The 18,640-nt window shown below is 38.6% G+C and overlaps 1 protein-coding gene across 1 annotated transcript in view; it reads left to right on the top strand.

Annotated features, from left to right (window-relative positions):
* LOC135223095 (ectopic P granules protein 5 homolog) overlaps positions 1-18,640 on the top strand; it is a 759,396-nt gene that overhangs the window by 691,610 nt on the left and 49,146 nt on the right. The window contains 4 exon segments of the mRNA XM_064261599.1: positions 7,601-7,858; positions 8,036-8,136; positions 8,327-8,448; positions 10,194-10,493. Coding sequence (XP_064117669.1) covers positions 7,601-7,858; positions 8,036-8,136; positions 8,327-8,448; positions 10,194-10,493 — 781 coding nt within the window.

Raw genomic sequence — 18,640 nt, 5'->3', positions numbered from 1 at the left:
AGGACATTTCCCACAAGTCCTTGGACACCTTATTTTTTCTTGAGAAGTGTGTGGCTGCTCAACAAGTTGTGTAAGTGACCCAGCTACTCTATTAGGACAGGTAGCATCTTGTCTGAGGTATTCAGTTGTTAGGTGTATGAGTGACTGGTTTCTCTATGCAAGCTGGACGGATGAACATGCCAGTAAGCTATATGACTGAGCACCAATCATTCATTTTATTAGCAAGTAGATGTAAGTCCCTTTCCTCTCTTGACAAGGGCAAAATAGGATAGACACAGTCAAAGCTATTGATTTGCATGTGCCTGTCTTTAATGTCTCCAACAGAATATGATGCAAGGTTCTTTCAGCCTCATTAAGTGGTAAATGCTTTACAGACCCATTACTTAGTGGTCCAGAAGTCTAGCAGCCGGAAAATCCCAAGTGCAGTAAGCTAGATGTGTAGGGTTATCCTTCCTCTACTCCTGTATGGAGCAGGAAGATGACATTCCCAGGTCAGGTGAACTTACTACAGTAGTTGGGTCAGAGAGTACCTCAGGCTACCTCCCACCAATGTAAAGGATATGGGTTGTATTTGTCTAGGAACGAATATCAGATTTTAAAAGTAATTTGTATTTTTATACATTCAACTTCCCTGGCAGATATATACTTAGCTATAGACTCCGTCGTCCCCAACAGAAATTCGAATTTCGCAGCACACGCTACAGGTAGGTCAGGTGATCTATCGCCCTGCCGCTGGGTGGCAGGAATAGGAACCATACCCGTTTTCTAATTCAGATTTTCTCTGTCGGCCGGGCCATCAACATTGTTGTTGTTCCTCCTGACTTGATTTTCGTGTTTCATCGCTATTGATCTTCTAGACTGCTTTAATTGGTGACGTATTGGATCTTTGGTTGGGCATACGCTTTTGTGGACTGTTAATTGGATTTGGATTTGGATTTTTCTCAGAATGTCGGACTCTAGCTTTTCAGTTAGAAGACTGTGCGTGAATGAGGGATGTACGGTGAGGCTACCGAAAGCTTCGGTAGACCCTCACACGGTTTGTAAGGGGTGTAGGCAGAATGAATGCTCTGTAACTAACACCTGTAATGAATGTGTAGATTTGAATGAGGAAGAGTGGAAGACACTAAATTCCTATTTAAGGAAATTAGATATGGATAGGGCTAGGAAGGCTTCCTCCAGAAGCGTAAGTAGGTCTCGTTCTAACGAGCCAATTAGTGTAGCACCTAATCCTAAACTTATAATTACTTCCTCATGTACTACAAAGACTGCAAATCCTGCAACGGAAATTGCAGATCTAAAAGCTGCCCTCAAAAGGATGGAGCTTCAAATGCAAGCTCTACAAGGTAAGCACAGTGAAAGTGACGTAAGTGTTCCCAGTGCAGTGGAGGGTGCGTCTGATCAGCTTCATCTCGGTCCCAGGCCTAGACCTCTTTCAAGCTCCCAGGCCCAGAGGAGAAGGAATGTCGACAGCCTTACGGAGGTGATGGAGAATCCCCACCGATCAGGCATCCCCTCGGCAGATTTCCTGTGGCCGTCCCCGAAACTGCCAAGGATAGCTATAGGAAAAGCATCCTAAAAAAGTGCTTCTCGTCATCAGATTCTTCGCCTCAAAGAAAGGGCTGGAGTTCGGACGAACTTTCACGACCCTTGAAAAGGAGTTGGAAAGCTCCAACTTTGGATTCAAGCTCACAGAATGTTTTCCTGAAGAATCGCCATGTGAAAGGAAAAGAGCTAAGAGTGCCATTGTTACACCAGCTCTCAACTCGGAGTCTCCTACCTCCTCTAGACCTCCTTCACCGCTCTCGGACAAGGAAGAAGAGAATACAACTAGCAAGATTCTCTTAAAAATGCAGGAGCAGATCTCCTCTTTAGTAGGAGTTCTAAAAAACGATGCTTCGAGAAGAAAAGACTCTTTCCTTCCGATAAAGAGATCGACAGGAAGAACAGACGTTTCTGGCACAAAACTTACGTACTCTACTCCTCGGACAAGAAGCAGGAGAAAAGAGCTAAAAGCGCCAACCTGGCGCAATGCGCCAGAAGCGCCAGAAGAGCCAGCCTGGCGCAATGCGCCAGAAGCGCCAGCCTGGCGCAATGCGCCAGAAGCGCCAGCCTGGCACAATGCGCCAGAAGCGCCAGCCCGGCGCCAGGCACCACAATCGGCATCCAAACAGCAGACACGAGGATCTTCCAGTGTTCAAAGAGACATGAACTAAGAGGCTTCTTTTAGCTTTGAACAGGATCAGCCTTCTCCTGACAGGGACTCTAGATATCGCACAGGCAGCCGTAGCCCCTGTCGGGATAGAGCTTTTCCTGTTAAGAGTGTTTTGAAAGGACATCCTTCTTCTGACAAGAGAGAGAGATGTCGCACAGGCGGCCATCGCTCTTGCCAGGAGAGAGATTATGATAGAGTTTTTTCGCAGGATCAGCCTCTCCCTAGCAAGGACGCAAGGTGTCGCACAGGCGGCCGTCGCTCTTGCAAGGGTGGTTTAGATGCTGCGAGAGACTCGTCTCCTATCGATAAGAGACACTCCTCTTCGGTTGATCGCTCTTCCCCCATGGGGATTGAACAAGAATTAGATGTTTCGGACTCTGAAGATCATACAGCTGCGGGCTTATCAGACTATAAGACTTTAGCAGCCCTTTTACTTCAAGAGTTCGGAGATTCTCTGAGTCCTGCCGCGCCTCCTTCGCCTAGATCTTTGTTCACGAGCACCAAGATCTTGAAATCGTCCTCCTTCTAAAAGATGAGACCGACCATTTCCATGAAGAAAGCTCTGCAATTTGTTGGAAACTGGTTTAAATCTAAGGAGGAGTCGGGGAAAACCGTCTTTGCCTGCCCTCCTTCCAAACTGTCAGGAAGGAGAGGTATTTGGTATGAGACAGGAGAATCGTTGGGTCTTGCTCTCCCGACCTCGGCCGAAGCAGACTTTTCGAATCTGGTTGACTCTTCGAGGAGGCAAGCATTGTCATCAGCTAAAACCACATGGGGGACTTTAGAAATGGACCATCTCCTCAAGGGATTGTTCCATGTCTTGGAAGTTTTTAACTTCTTAGACTGGTCCCTTGGGGTTTTGGCCAAGAAAACTCAGGATACGGAGTTTCTGAGCCCCAAAGTCCTTCATAGTGTCTTGTCCTGTATGGACAAAGCAGTCCAGGACGGATCAGGAGAAGTGGCCTCGCTCTTCGGAACGGGAATATTAAAGAAAAGGACTTTGTTTAGCTCCTTCCTAACAAAAGCAGTCACGCCTATCCAGAGGTCGTCCCTGCTTTACGCACCACTTTCGGACCAACTGTTCCCTTCTCAGTTAGTAAGGGACATTTCCCATTCACTGACTGAGAAGGCCACACAAGATCTTTTGGTCCAATCCACAAAGAAAGCGAGGACCTCCGTTCCTACTGTGAAGAGAGAGTCACGTACTCCTCAGCAGCCCTTTCGAGGGAGTTCCTCTTCTCGACCCACCTCGAAGAAGAGAGGAATGGCGAAAAGAGGAAGGTCTGCATTCAGACCTATCGAGAAATCAAAGTGATATTTCAGTCCTTCAAGCGCCAGACTTCTGAAATTTTCGGAAGAATGGACAGTGAGAGAGGCAGACAGCTGGTCCCTCTCCATAGTGAGGAAAGGATATTGTATCCCCTTTCGAGACAGACCTCCCTTAACGACGACCCCGAGGGAACTGTCGGCGAAGTACAGGGACCCTGCCATGAGAGAAACTCTTTTGCACCTTGTAGAACAGATGTTACAAAAGGAGGCCATCGAATTGGTCCAGGATCCGCACTCCCGAGGCTTCTACAACCGTCTTTTTCTGGTTCCGAAATCCTCGGGGGGGTGGAGACCGGTTCTGGATGTAAGCGCATTGAACCGATTCGTAGAGAACACAAAGTTCTCTATGGAAACATCCAAATCGGTTCTTGCGGCTCTCCGTCCAGGAGATTGGATGGTCTCCCTGGATCTGCAAGATGCTTACTTTCATGTGCCCCTGCATCCCACATCGAAGAAATATCTTCGCTTCATGATGCAGGACAGAATTTTTCAATTCAGGGCCCTGTGCTTCGGCCTATCTACAGCTCCTCAAGTTTTCAAGAGCCTAATGACGAACATGGCGAGATAGCTACATCTAAAAGGGATAAGCATATCACTCTATCTAGACGATTGGCTCATAAGAGTAAAGTCGGAACATCAGTGCTTGAAGGACCTGGAGACGACATTAGAACTGACACAATCACTCGGACTACTCGTAAACCTCGAGAAATCACAAATGATCCCCAGACAGAACATGGTCTATCTGGGGATTCAGATGATTCTCAGGGTTTTCGAGCTTTTCCATTGCAAGAGAGAATTGCTCGAGGCTTGGAAAAAGTCTCGAACTTCTTAAGGAAAGAACGAAGCTCAGCGAGGGAATGGCTCAGCCTCTTGGGTACCCTTTCCTCATTGGAGCAGTTCGTTTCCCTAGGGAGATTGAACCTCAACCTCAGACCTCTGCAGTTCTACCTGAGAAGAATGTGGAATCAGAAGACAGGAGAATTGTCAGATTCGTTTCCCATTCAACAGGAGATAAAGTCTCACCTGAAGTGGTGGTTAACCCCCTTGAGAAGAAACAAAGGAGTGTCCCTTTTGATTCGGAACCCTCTCCTAGTGTTGTTTTCCGACGCCTCGGAAACAGGATGGGGAGCAACATTGGGTCCAAAGGAAGTGTCAGGTACCTGGACAAAGGAACAGGTAACATTGCACATCAATGCGAAGGAACTCCTGGCTATCCATCTAGCCCTGAAGTACTTCGAATCGAAAGTCAGAGGAGTGGTAGTCCAAGTCAACTCGGACAATACCATGGCTCTGGCTTATATCCGAAAACAGGGGGGCACTCACTCTTTCTCTATACAAGATTGCAAGAGCTCTATTGATCTGGACGGAGGAACGGGGCATAATACTCATGACAAGATTTGTTCAAGGAGTAAGAACCAAATACTTCCAACAGAGTGGACACTCCACTCAGAAGTCTGCCAAGAACTTTGGTCCCTCTGGGGGAAACCATAGATAGACCTGTTTGCCATGTTCCTCTCCAGGAGGATGGACAACTTCTGCTCACTGGAAGAAGATCCCAGAGCCATAGCAATCGATGCTCTCCTCATGGATTGGTCAGGCATAGACGCTTACGCCTTTCCCCCATTCAAGTTGCTGGGGGAAGTGTTAAGAAAGTTTGTTGCATCAAAGGGAACAAAACTGACTCTCATTGCTCCCTTCTGGCCTTCCCGAAGCTGGTTCACAGAGGTACTGGAATGGACGGTGGACTTCCCCAGATCTCTTCCCGAAAGGACAGATCTGCTCAGACAGCCCCACTTCGAGAGGTTTCACAAAAGCATCCACGGTCTCTCCCTGACTGCCTTTCGACTATCGAAAGACTGGTCAGAGCGAGAGGCTTTTTTAGGAAAGCTGCAAGCACAATCGCTAGAGCCCGCAAGTCCTCTACACTGCGGGTCTACCAATCGAAGCGGGAAGTCTTCCGTAGATGGTGTAGGTCGAAGAAGCTGTCCTCATCCAATACCTCTGGGACCGAAATCGCAGACTTTCTTCTTTTCTTAACAGAAGAATCTAAGTTGGCTGTATCCACTATAAAAGGATATAGGAGCATGCTTTCAGCTGTGTTCAGGAACAGAGGCCTGAATATAGAAGAGAATAAAGATCTTCGTGATCTCATTAGGTCTTTCGAGACCACCAAATTGAGATCTTCTCTCCCTCCGAGTTGGAACCTGGATGTGGTCCTCAAGTTCTTGACTTCAGACAGGTTCGAACCTCCAGATAAAAGCTCGTTTAGAGATCTTACGAGAAAGTGCATATTCCTTTTGGCCCTCGCAACTGCCAAGAGGGTCAGTGAATTGCATGCTTTAGATTCTCGGGTGGGATTTAAAGAAGACTCTGCAGTGGTTTCTTTTCAACATCTATTCCTGGCTAAAAATGAGAACCCTTCTAAACCTTGGCCTTGAAGTTTTGAAGTCTAGGGACTCTCTCCCCTCGTAGGTAGAGAGTTGGAAAGGTCTCTTTGCCCAGTCAGGGCACTGAAGTTTTATCTAAAAAAGAAGACACAACTTCAGGGATGTCGCCAGTCTCTGGTGTGCAGTAAGAAACCCCAAGAGACCTATGTCAAAGAATGCACTGGCGTTCTTTGTCAGGAATGTGATAACAGAAGCTCACATGAATTGCCAAGAGAACTCCTTAAAGCTGCTTAGGGTTAAAGCTCACAAAGTTTGTGCAGTTGCAACTTCCCTATCTTTTAGTAAGAATATGTCTATGAGGGACATTTTAGCAGCGACATATTGGAGATGTAACTCAGTATTTGCATCCCATTACTTAAAGGATGTAAAAGTAACATACGAGAAATGTTTTTCTCTTGGTCCGTATGTATCAGCGGATACTATTCTGGGACAGGGAGCGGATACTGATCCTTAAATAATTTTTGTTTTTGTTCTTTAATGATTATTTTTGTAACAAAATTGGTGTTGAGTTTTTTGGGTTGTTTGAAAGGATGTTGGGGGATGACTCCTTTCAATCGTAGTACTAACCCCGGTGATAGGATCAGGTGATCGGGATCAGTGTCGTGCTCTTTGATAATGCCATTAGGCAAGGTGTTTTGCCATGTAAGTGGATAGGACCCCATTGACAAAGATCCTAAGGTTCTGTTGAGTAAGTGGATAAGACCCCATTGACAGACCATCAAGAACTCTTAGCAGGAGGTCACTACCTTGCTGAGGCTCTTGAAGCGATGCAGGCTCTTAGGCAGTAGCCATGAAGTCTTTCGCTAACACAGGTAGGAACCAAGGTTTTTTATTTTTATTACCTACAACGTATGTTGTTTACCTGTCTATTCAGTAAATAGCTGTCTCTTACCCTCCGCCAAAGGTGCCAATCAGCTACGTATATATATTTGACAGGGAAGTTGAATGTATAAAAATGTTATTGTCATGATACAATAAAGTTTTATACATACTTACCTGGCAGATATATACGATTAAATGGCCCACCCAGCCTCCCCTCAGGAGACAGGTGGAAGAGAAAATCTGAATTAGAAAACGGGAATGGTTCCTATTCCTGCCACCCAGCGGCAGGGCGGTAGATCACCTGACCTACCTGTAGCGTGTCACGAAATTCGAATTTCTGTCGGGGACGACAGAGTCTATAGCTAAGTATATATCTGCCAGGTAAGTATGTATAAAACTTTATTGTATCATGACAATAACATTTTTTCATACAAACACACCTAAAGATCATTACATACATGGTCCACCTCAGCCACCACTCTTGAACCCTGGGCTGGAAGACAAAGTAGAGTGAAGACTGGCAGGTGATCAGGGCTTTCCCTACCTGTCTGTAGTTAACTAACTTGTCAGTAAGTCAGAATGGCCATTATCAGCAAACTTTGGGTTTGTATGTTAGGAAGAACACTAATTTTGAATTTCTATATTTTTGTTATGTAGATATTGCATGTCCTTTAATTCATAGAATGAAGGACAGTTAAGCAATGCTATAGCATATTGCTTAGACTCTACTGGATGTAATTGTTTATCATGTATTGTAAAAGTAATTTGAAATTAAAATCTGTCCTCTTAGCTTTACCAAAAGAACAGCAATGGAGTGAAGGTGCTATTTTAAGCACTGAAGTATTAGCACTGGTCAGTGGTGGGGCATCTTCAGCTGCATTACAAGAACTCTCATGTTCAACTATTGTCAAGTGGTTCAGTTCTCAGTCACACCCTTCACCAGGCCTTCTCTTCCCCCTTCTTGTAACAACATCTCGTACTATTCTACACCTGAATCACCGAAATGCTATCATGCAGGCTGGGATATCTGCACTTTTCTTATATAATGGTGAGTGTTGTGCTTTTAATGAAATTCCTCTTATAAACTTGAATTTGACTGACAGAACATTGATTAGATACTGATTTTCATTTGTTTGATTGAATAAATACAGGTGGTACATAGTTTCGTACTACTGGTATGATAGAATAATAATAATTATTATTTTTTGTATTCTCTTTGTACAAGACTGGTGTGGTTGGGAGGGAGAAATACACTGGCCTCTTGTTATATCATCCTTGTCCTTTCCTTTGACGAATCCTGCAGCAATGATGAATTTGGCATCTCAGGTAATATTTTCCCTTCTGTAATTATTTCTACTGCTTAAAAGGACAGTGATTACTGTATACTTGATGTACGCCACATAACTGATTGGGAAATGCAATAAATCTCCTGGACTAACCATGTTTTTGTAATGAAGTATGAAAATAGTGTTCTGTTATGGGAACTCTGATTCAAAGAATTTTTTACTAAATGCAGGAAGGTCAACTTTATGTTGTTTATGCATATTCAAAATGGCAAAGGCAACAGTCAGTAAGATGTGCAGACAACTTGCTTCTCTTGTCATCTCTACTTGAATTACTGGGGTCCATAGTACCAAAGTAAGTGAAGATTTTTGTTTAATTTTTACTGTAATTATGATTAGAACTTGTCCTTTTTTTACTGCCTTTAGTCAATCACAAGCTAAAAAGCATTGCACTCTCATTCTAAACATTTTATGTACAAAGTTCCAACATATGTATAACTCAAACTGTAACTTGCTAAGTCAGCAGGTTACTGATTATTGGAGAGTTTGTCATGTAGATGCTAGGGGTATATAAGCCAACAAAGTAATTTCATTTATATGTACAAAAGAGGGAAGATGGTTATGTATTCTTATTTTTTAAAAGTGGCAACTCTGTGTATAAGATAATCCCATTTTTTCATGTAAAAGTGTAAGTTTAGAGGTATGTCAGCCGTATAGACAACTTTCAATTTATTAAGTTAAATAACACTATTAGTGGATGTAAGCACAAGCAATGATGAGGAGGTTATTTTAAAACAATAAATGTACTTTATATATACATAAAGGATATATTTGCAACAGTTAAAACAATGTCAAAGTATTTTTAAACAGTTAAAAACCTACAAATTTATCATCATGTTCATCATCTGATATCATAAGTTCATTGATGAAATCTGTGATATATATGTGAGGAAATCATCATATAGATCAAATTCCTAATCTGAAGGCATGTCAATTTCTGCTTCATCTTCTTCCTTTGTAAAGTTTACTGCTTTCAACTTGAATGAAGCTTCATAATTCCTCCTTTATTTTTACCGATCGTTGGTGTGACCATGATGGGATCTTTTGATAACTGTATTTGAATAATGGTACTTTGGATAAAGTTAATAACAAAGTCAGAGCTTGACATTCTAATGTCTAAGTGTGGTAATTATCTATGGTAGTCACAAGTGATTCACTTGAATTACCTGTGATTTTTACCGTTATTACAGTTGTTTTGTTTACTTGTTGATGTTGTGATGGTAGGTAAGTATTGACACAACTATCAACACTTCAGGGGTTAGCCTATTATTAAAAATCTCAACAGGATTTAAGGTTTGCTTTTTATATTAACCGTATAAGATGACCCCCCATTTAGAGAGAGATTTTTTATGGTTAAAAGGTCACCTTATATGCCGGCATACATGATATTTGGAGTAATATTATCAATAGTTCCAAACATACATGCTTTTAATTTCATATATAAAAGACTGTTTTATTAATAAGAGATGGTGACAGGCATACTTGCCCAAAAGGTATGCCTGGTCACTTTAAATGCTGGGAATCATGAGAGGGTATTATTGATGATCGATTAAAATATATACCATTCAGCCTGTTATCTACTCTAGTTGTTGTATTAGATAGTTTTTAAAATTAAAAATGTGTAATCATTTTAACTTGCTGCAAAGAGAATGCCATGATAATTTTTCACGCATTTTGGCTCTATGCCACTTGTCATTTTATCTCATTGGAATCTGAAACGGTCAATATACTTTTGGGGAATGTTAGAATGTTATCAGCACTCTCTGTTTTTGTAAATTGTGTTATGGCCTTTATCTTACAGAAGTGTAAAAATTTCCTTCTAAAGGTATGTTGTTGATTTCAGACGTTTTATGACTATACTGTATTATGGTCAAAATTATTTCTTCAGTTTATTATGGTAATCCATTTTCACATATCCAAATTCTTATTGCTTTGAAGTGTAAATGAAAAGGTATATTTATTTCCTTATATGTAGTACATAGAGGGACATTTAAAAATTGTAACTAAGCTGTACTTACTAATGAGGAAATTTCTTTGCAGTGTAACTTTGGAATTAGGGCTTACTTTGCTCTTTAGTGAGATTTTAGAACTGATTACTCAGACCATTAAAGAGTCAGGATCCATTGAATCTGTCTGGCAACACTGCTGCACCTTTGCCTCATGTTTGGCTTGTTGGGCTGAAGATCGCAGCTCAACAGGGATTTTAGCAGCAATTGGACTAGGAAGACAGTCTCCCTTGTCTCCAGGTGCACGCCTTGTATGCCGTTGCCTTAGCACATTCCTTAGCTTGCAAATGCCAAGGAGGGGAGTATTTCGAACACACCCGTGTCACCCCCACAGGTATGTTATGTTATACATCAAAGTTCAACTTTTGGATATTTTCAGATACAGGAGAAATCCCAAGGGGGATAGTGCTCATTGAAGATCATATGATGTGCTGTAGGCATTTCTAAAGGGAGTTTGCAGCATCCCTTCAACCCCTAGTAGCACCCACATTTTAGCTTACTTTACCTCCTCTCACATTTTCATCTTCATCCATCTTGCTATCAAACCCCTCTTTTACTCCTTAGTTCAGCTGTAAAATGTTTCCCAGTTTTATTTTTAAATTAACTTTTTTTGTTAATTCCAGATCTGACTATCTTGCTGTCCAACCACTCCAGCTCCTCTTTTTCCACTGCCTTAAGCACTGAAAGGAGGAGCTGGAGTGGTGGGGCAGTGAGATAATCAGGTCTAGTATATAAACGTGAAGAATGAATTTAAAAGTAAAACTGGGAAACATTTTAAAGCTGAATAATAAGTAACAGAGGAGTTTGACACCAAGAAAGAAGAAAATATGAAAGGAGATAAAGTAAGAGCTAAAATAGAAATAAATAATATAACAGATCAAGAAATATCATAATACAATATAGGAGAAATTGTAGTGGAATTGTATTTTGGACTTGTCATTAGCTTTTGGTTGATTTTGGCATTGTAATTCTCATTAGATGTTTTACAGTTCATGTTTTAATGCATTATATAATGTACATTAAGGTGAGTTTGTTGATATATGGAAACTGTGCATGTGTGTCCAGTTTTATAGGGGAGGTAAATTTCATTATAGAATAGTATAAAACCAAGAAGTCACTTTACTTTTCTAAGTTGTTCCTAGGGGAGATAAAATTTAAAGAACAGGTTTTGACATAGGAAAAACCAGAGCTCCATTGTGACCAGACTAATATCAAAGAATTCTCTTTTAGCTGGTCTTGCAGCTGGGTATTGTGTCATATTGATAAACATTATAACATGTGATGGAGTATAAATGGACTCAAAGATAAGAGGGCATTTTCTCTTATCTTCAGTGAAGCTGAACCCAGTTTTCCAATGTCAGAACCTGCAGAAGTGACTATTACACAGGTGCGTCAGCCATCTTTTTTACAGGCGGCATGAACAAGACCAGGGGACCATTACTCTCTAATGGTCAATGCAGAATGACCCCTTGCCCCAAGTCCTATGCCTTTTCATCAGGGAAGTGGGAGGGTTTTGAGAACTGGGTTAGGTGCGGGGTTACTGGGTGCGGCGGTGGCCATCGTGATTTTTGTTTTTTTCTTATCACTACGATTCCTAGCGATCTTATCGAAATCTCTATATGAATACACTCGTCCACTGCGTAAACGCATATGCAATATAAGAGTTACGGATAATAACAGAGTCCCCCAAAATGATAAGATCAAAAACAGATAATATGATAAGGATATTTCTGGAGAACTTCTGGAAGAAAAAAAATTAGCAACAAAGATAAAAAAGGCCTGCTGGGCGAGAATCCAAGTTGAAGATAGATTCCTGCAAGAAAGGAAGATGAAGAATAACGTATAACTCACCCCCAGGAATAATGGACGATCGATCTTGTGTAAGGATAACACTCAAAGTCACACACCAGAATGAATAAAGAATTGTACTTAGCTTTGGTATATAAGAGGAAGATCTTGCTGTTTAGGTGACGTCACGGCCTTGGTTTTCGATGATGCTTTTCCGCAGTGACCCGAATGCTCCGTGCGCGTATTGTTCGTGCGGTGTTTGTTTGTTGAATGATTCGTTTCCCGTTGCCTTATTCATGGTGATCCGATGCTGCAGACACGTCTGGTTTGTTTCTTGAAGTGCTGGAGACGCTCAGTAATGACGATACACTCTCTCTAATGATTAATAATGAGAGACGTTTCTTATGTTGCCATAAGAGATTCAAAGTTGCTTGAAGATTCTCTCGCCTTCGTTGTCTTCTGATATGTTACATTTCGTCAGTCTTCGGATGATGTGGTTTAGTTCGATTCCGGGCAGCCAGCTATGTTGTCTTCCGATGTCGTCTACCCGGTAAGCTGCCACCAATGTTTGTGCTACGCCTTGTATAACGAGGCCGCACAGTGAGGTTATTTAGACCTGCGATGTTATACGCAAGTATCGTGTGGTATACTTCCCATCCTCGTCTGCGATTGCGACGATAATTTCTAAGTCAGAATCTTCTTTTGGTATAAAGGCGGAGATGTTTCAAACTCACGATGATAACTTAACAACGGTGTATTTGCAAAACTACATCTCTAGAGTAGAAGGCAAGAAGGTAGTTAGGAGAACCTGATTCTAGGAGAGAAAGTAGAGTTCTAAGTTACAATGCATTTACAAAGGTATAGGAGAGCACAGCTTCGCTCAGCATACATAACATACAGACAGACGAACATGTGAGAGGAAGTCTCGTAGAAGTCTGGGCTATAGGTCAATAGGTTCTCAGGCAAAGCACTGTGACCTGTTTGACACAATCATGGATTTAATTATCACAGGCAAATGCAAACCAGGGCATTGCTGATTCAATACATCCAGCCTAGCTTGCGTCCTGTTTATCAACTCTTATCACACTCCTTGTTATCTCAACAGTGACCTCTAAGGTCATTAGAGTATTTATACATATGGAATATGTATTTTAAATGTAACCCTTACATATATATATATATATATATATATATATATATATATATATATATATATATATATATATATATATATATATATATATATATATATATATATATATATATATATATATATATATATATATATATATATATATATATATATATATATATACACACACACACACACACATTATATATATATATATATATATATATATATATATATATATATATATATATATATAAGAAAATTAAAGAAGACGAAACAGTGAAGGTGACAAAAGCAGATAAATCTAATGCAGTGGTAATTATGAATAAAAAAAGTGACTATATAAGTAAAATAATGACATTGCTAAATGACACTGATACTTATACGAAACTGAGGTCTGACCCTACACAGACAGTTTAACTCCCATTTTAATAAACAAATTAAATCCATTTTGAAGGGCTTGGACCATTTAATTAAACAGTTTACACCGCAATGCGCCTCCCTACCTTACATGTATGGTTTAGGTCAAGACACATAAAATCAATAACCCTATCAGACCAATCATTAGTTCAGTGGGCTCAGTTTTGTATAATTTATCTAAATGGCTTGTAAAAATTCTTACTCCTTTGGTAGGAAATATTTCTAACACAAATGTTAAAAACAATGTTGATTTTATAAACAAATTGAATAGTTTAAATTTGAATTATGATTTTAATATGGTTAGTTTTGATGTTGTCTCTTTATTTACAAAAGTGCCTGTAGATGACTTACTTGAATATTTGGAAGAGGAATTAGAGCGTCATGACATTCCTTAAGTGTAGAAATCTCATTAGTCTCATAAGTTTATGTATCAAAGATAGAAAATTTTGTTTCAATGGGGAATTTTTGTACAAAAGTTTGGCATGGCCATGGGTAATCCCTTATCTCCTGTCCTTAGCAATATTTACATGGAATTTTTTGAGACAAAACTCTTACCAAGAATTTTGCCCAAAAAGTTATTTGGTTTAGATACGTGGATGATATCTTCTGTATTTGGCCAGTTCACGAAAACCTCCAGGAATCCTTAATAATCTCAATAATTTAGTCCCTTCTATAAAATTTACTGTAGAGGAAGAAAGAAATTGTAATTTGAATTTTCTTGATGTAACTGTCCATAGAAATGATAGAAATTTCACCTTTCTTTTCAGTCTTTCGAAAATCAACTAATATTGCCTCTTTTGTTCATTACTACTCCAATCACCATCAAAATGTTAAATTCTCTGTTTTTTCTGGATGTTCCTAAGGGCTTTACTGTCTGTAGCCCACAGTTTATTGACGCTGAAATTAAAACTATTTATGATATTGCATTGAAACTTAAATACCCAAGGACTTTTGTAGATGTGGCATGGAAAAGAGCTAGAAAAACATTTTATTTAACTAATGACAAACTGAAATTTAGTAATGATAACTTCTAAAATTAACCTTATGATGAAAGGTTTTTAGATATTCCTAGAATTTTAAAGCTTTTTAACATAAATGTTGTTTTCAGTAATATTAATTTCAAGAGTTTAGTAATCAAAAATTCTCCTAAAGATCTTCCAGGCTGCATATATGAAATTCCTTGCAAAAAGTGTGATAAAATCTATTACGGACAGACTGGCAAATCTCTTTCACAGCGTCTTAAGCAACATCAATATTCTGTGAGAACTGGGCAAATATCGAATGCATTATTTGTACATATGAGAGATTTAGACCATCCTATTAACTGGAGTCAAGCAAGAGCCTTAGTCCCATGTAATGACACAGTTAAAAGGAATATCATTGAATCTTGTTTTATCAAGTCAAATAATAGAAATGTTCTAAATTTAAGTCTTGGTTTATTTAAACTTGATGCTTTCATAATGAAAAAAGTTGTAGATAAATATAAGCAACAAAATTAATATATTCAGTTTTTACATGTTTTGGACTGTAAAGATACTTTGTAATTTCGGTTAGAGTCAGAATCTGTTTAAGTTTGTGACTGTGTGATATCCGATAATCCTGGATTATCCCTTTTAATTTTTACCCTGAGGCCTTCCTCTCCGATTGTACTTTAGTAGCTCCTTGACGATGTCTGAATAAAGACGAAAGCGCTTGGATTCCTGACTATCATTTCCGTGGTATTCCGCTTATATATATATATATATATATATATATATATATATATATATATATATATATATATATATATATATATATATACATATATGACTGGTAATAATGTTCTGTTACAACAGAATTCCATCTAATAAAAGGAGTTCATAAAAACACCAAAATATAGAGAGAAAAGTACTATATTTCAGAGACTGCTGTCTCTCTCTTCAGGTATATGAATGAGAAAAGTTTACAGAAAAGGTGGTATTTATACCAAGAGATCTATCCACAGGTAAGCCAATTTAGGTCACCCCCGCTGATAATCTTCCTTTAATCTTCTTGAGCGTTGGTTAAATGAAATCTTGTTGATCACATCTGAATCCCATGCTCCTTGTTCATTACCTGTCTCTCTTTTATTAAGGCCGATTCCATCATTTGACTCTTGTACCGGCAGTTGCTGCTATAAATTATACGTGACAAATTCCAGTTTATGCTATGGTTATGTTCATTTATATGGTTGAAAATAGCTGAGTTCTGTTGTCCATACCTAACTGACCGTTTGTGTTGTATTAATCTCTGGGGAAGTGATTTTTCTGTAAATCCGATGTAAGATTGGTCACACTCCTGGCATGGGATTTCATAAACCCCTGTTTCCTTGAGGATTGTCTTTTGTTGGACATTAATCAGGGATTTGGCTAAGGTGTTTGGGTAAGTAAATGCAAAATGGTTAGATTTTCCGAGGGTCTGAGTCACTCTCTTAATCCTGTCCAGGTGAGGAATTTTTATTTTATTGTTGGGTGTCTCTTTGGTCTTTGTTTTGAGGGGGTTGGTAGAAAATTACGTTTGCTTTGTGAATTGCTTTCTCAATTATATGGTCAGGATACTTTAAAGACGAAAGTTGCTTATGAATTAGTTCAAATTCTTTTTCTAGGAAATCTGGGGAACAAATTCGTAAGGCTCTTAAGAACAGGTTGCTGGCTACACCTATCTTGATAGCAGTGTCGTCATAGCTAAAGTAGTGAATGTATGAAAGTGGGAACGTTGGTTTTCTGTACAGTGGTACTTCGACATACAAAAGGCTCAACTTACGAAAAAATCGAGATACGAAAGCAAATACGAAAAATTTTACGGCTCTACATACGAAAATTGCTCAAGTTACGAAAGGTTGTTGCTGTAAAGTCCTGAGACTCGCCCGGACCACCGAGAACAATTTTAAAACTCCCACGCCGCCAACTGAGTAAACTCGCCACCATCCTCCCGCTCTCCCATTGGTTCCTGATGCTAGTCACCCCATAAGATCCTGCTCTCCTATTGGTCAGCATCTACCTTTTGTGCTTTAAGTATTCTATTGGTAAAAGGATGCTGTAAATTGAAAAACTTATTCATGCAATACATTTAATAAAAAAAAACATTAGGTAAAGATAGAATAAAGAATAGAAATGAATGGTTATTATACTGTTTGGTAGTTTCAGTAGTTGAAGAGAGATAATGAAAATTTATGGCTTACTGTGTACTATGAAAAGTGATTGCTTGGCAATCATTGATACTCATAAGAGCTGAATGTAAACAAATGATTGGAAGGTTTTTTTTTTTTTTGTGTATTATAGTTAATGATTAATTAATAAATATTTGAAATGAGTACATACAGATTATTTATACATTTTGTGGCATATTCCTAAAGCTTTTAGCTTCTTAGGTTTAGATGTCAGAATCATAGACTAGGCTACAGTAGCAACTGCTAAACATAGGCTAAAGTCCTAACATAGGCTAAAGTCCTAATATATGCAGTAAAAATGGGGTTTGAACATTACATGCAGTTGAATATTACTCAAGTATGTACAGTATTTTGCCGTTTTGAAGTCATAGTTTATTCCTTCCATCAGATCGGCGTCGTAACCTAGAACATGTGTTGTAGGCATGGAAAATATAATTTGTACTGGGGTGTTGTTGGAGGGCTTGAAACGGATTAGCCATTTTATATGTAAAATGTGGTCCAAGATATGAAAACCTCATGATACGAAGGGCACTCGGACCGGATTAATTTCGTATCATATATATATATATATATTTATATATAGTATGTAATATATATATATATATATATATATATATATATATATATATATATATATATATATATATATATATATATATATTATATATATATATATATATATATATATATTATATATATCATATATATATATATATATATATATATATATATATATATATATATATATATATATATATATATATATATATATATATATATATATATATATATTATATATATATATATATATTTATATATATATATATATATATATATATATATATATATATAATATATATATATATATATATATATATAATATATGATATAGTATATATATATTTATATATATATATGCAGAAAGCCAGGTAACTATGTCTTACCTCTAAGTAAATGGGGATATAATCCACAATGAAGTAAATTCCTCTTGTAGTTTAAATATATATTTCTTGTATAGGATTAAAGCTTTCGACCATCAACTGTGGTCTTGTTCACTAAAGTGTGATATGTCACCTCAAGGAACTAACAAGTAAGAGCACAAACATTTGAAAAAACAACGGTTAGGTAACAAGCTAGTTTCATATTATGAATGATCAGGCGGTTGAGCCCTCGTTCTTTCCAGAATTCGTCTTGATCTTCGTGGGGGAATGTTTCTATTGTCAACTGCTTGTTCTATGGTGGTTGGGTGGTTTGTTGGAGAAATGACCTGAGTGGATTAAACAGGAGAGGAAGCAGCATCGTTATTGGCACATATGTTTCTAAAGTTTGAAATTTTCCCTTTCCTACATATCTCTTCACAAATAGCTGTATTTTCTGTAATGCCAGTATTTCCTGCAAAGGTCTCGTTTAATGAAAATTAACGCCCCTTCTACTACTCGTCTCAAAGTCCGGTCGTTACAGGCAAAAACAATCTTTGTACCTTTAAAATTTATTGCGTGGTTTTTCTCCCATGTATGTTGCGCAATTGCACTGTATGAAATCCCAAACCCCTTCTGCAAGCAGCAACGTGTTCTTCCCTTCTCTTATCAATGGAACGTCCGCTTTCTCCCACGTAACATTCATTGCAATCACTACAAGGTATTACATATACTCCTACATTCTCTCTTATTACCCGGGTTATTTTTAATGAGTTTCTTCTTGATTGTACTGTTGTACTGAAAAAACTACGTTGAAGCCGTTCTTTTTTTCCTTTAAGCTGCCTAGAAATTTATTAAGTTCTCTATTATAAGGAAGAGCAAGAGATGCCTTAAAATCTGCCTTTTCAGTTATATCATGAGGGGCGTAAAATATCGATCTAGCTTTAGATAGAGACTGTAGTATAAAAAACTTTGGGTAACACAGTTTAGTAAAACTATCTACCAAGGAATTTATTTCGGCGTCAATGAACTGGGGA

This window comes from Macrobrachium nipponense, chromosome 8, assembly GCF_015104395.2.
Source record: "Macrobrachium nipponense isolate FS-2020 chromosome 8, ASM1510439v2, whole genome shotgun sequence".
Lineage (NCBI taxonomy): Eukaryota > Metazoa > Arthropoda > Malacostraca > Decapoda > Palaemonidae > Macrobrachium > Macrobrachium nipponense.
Note: the sequence above shows the minus strand (reverse complement) of the source record. Positions and strands in the feature narration are given on the sequence as shown.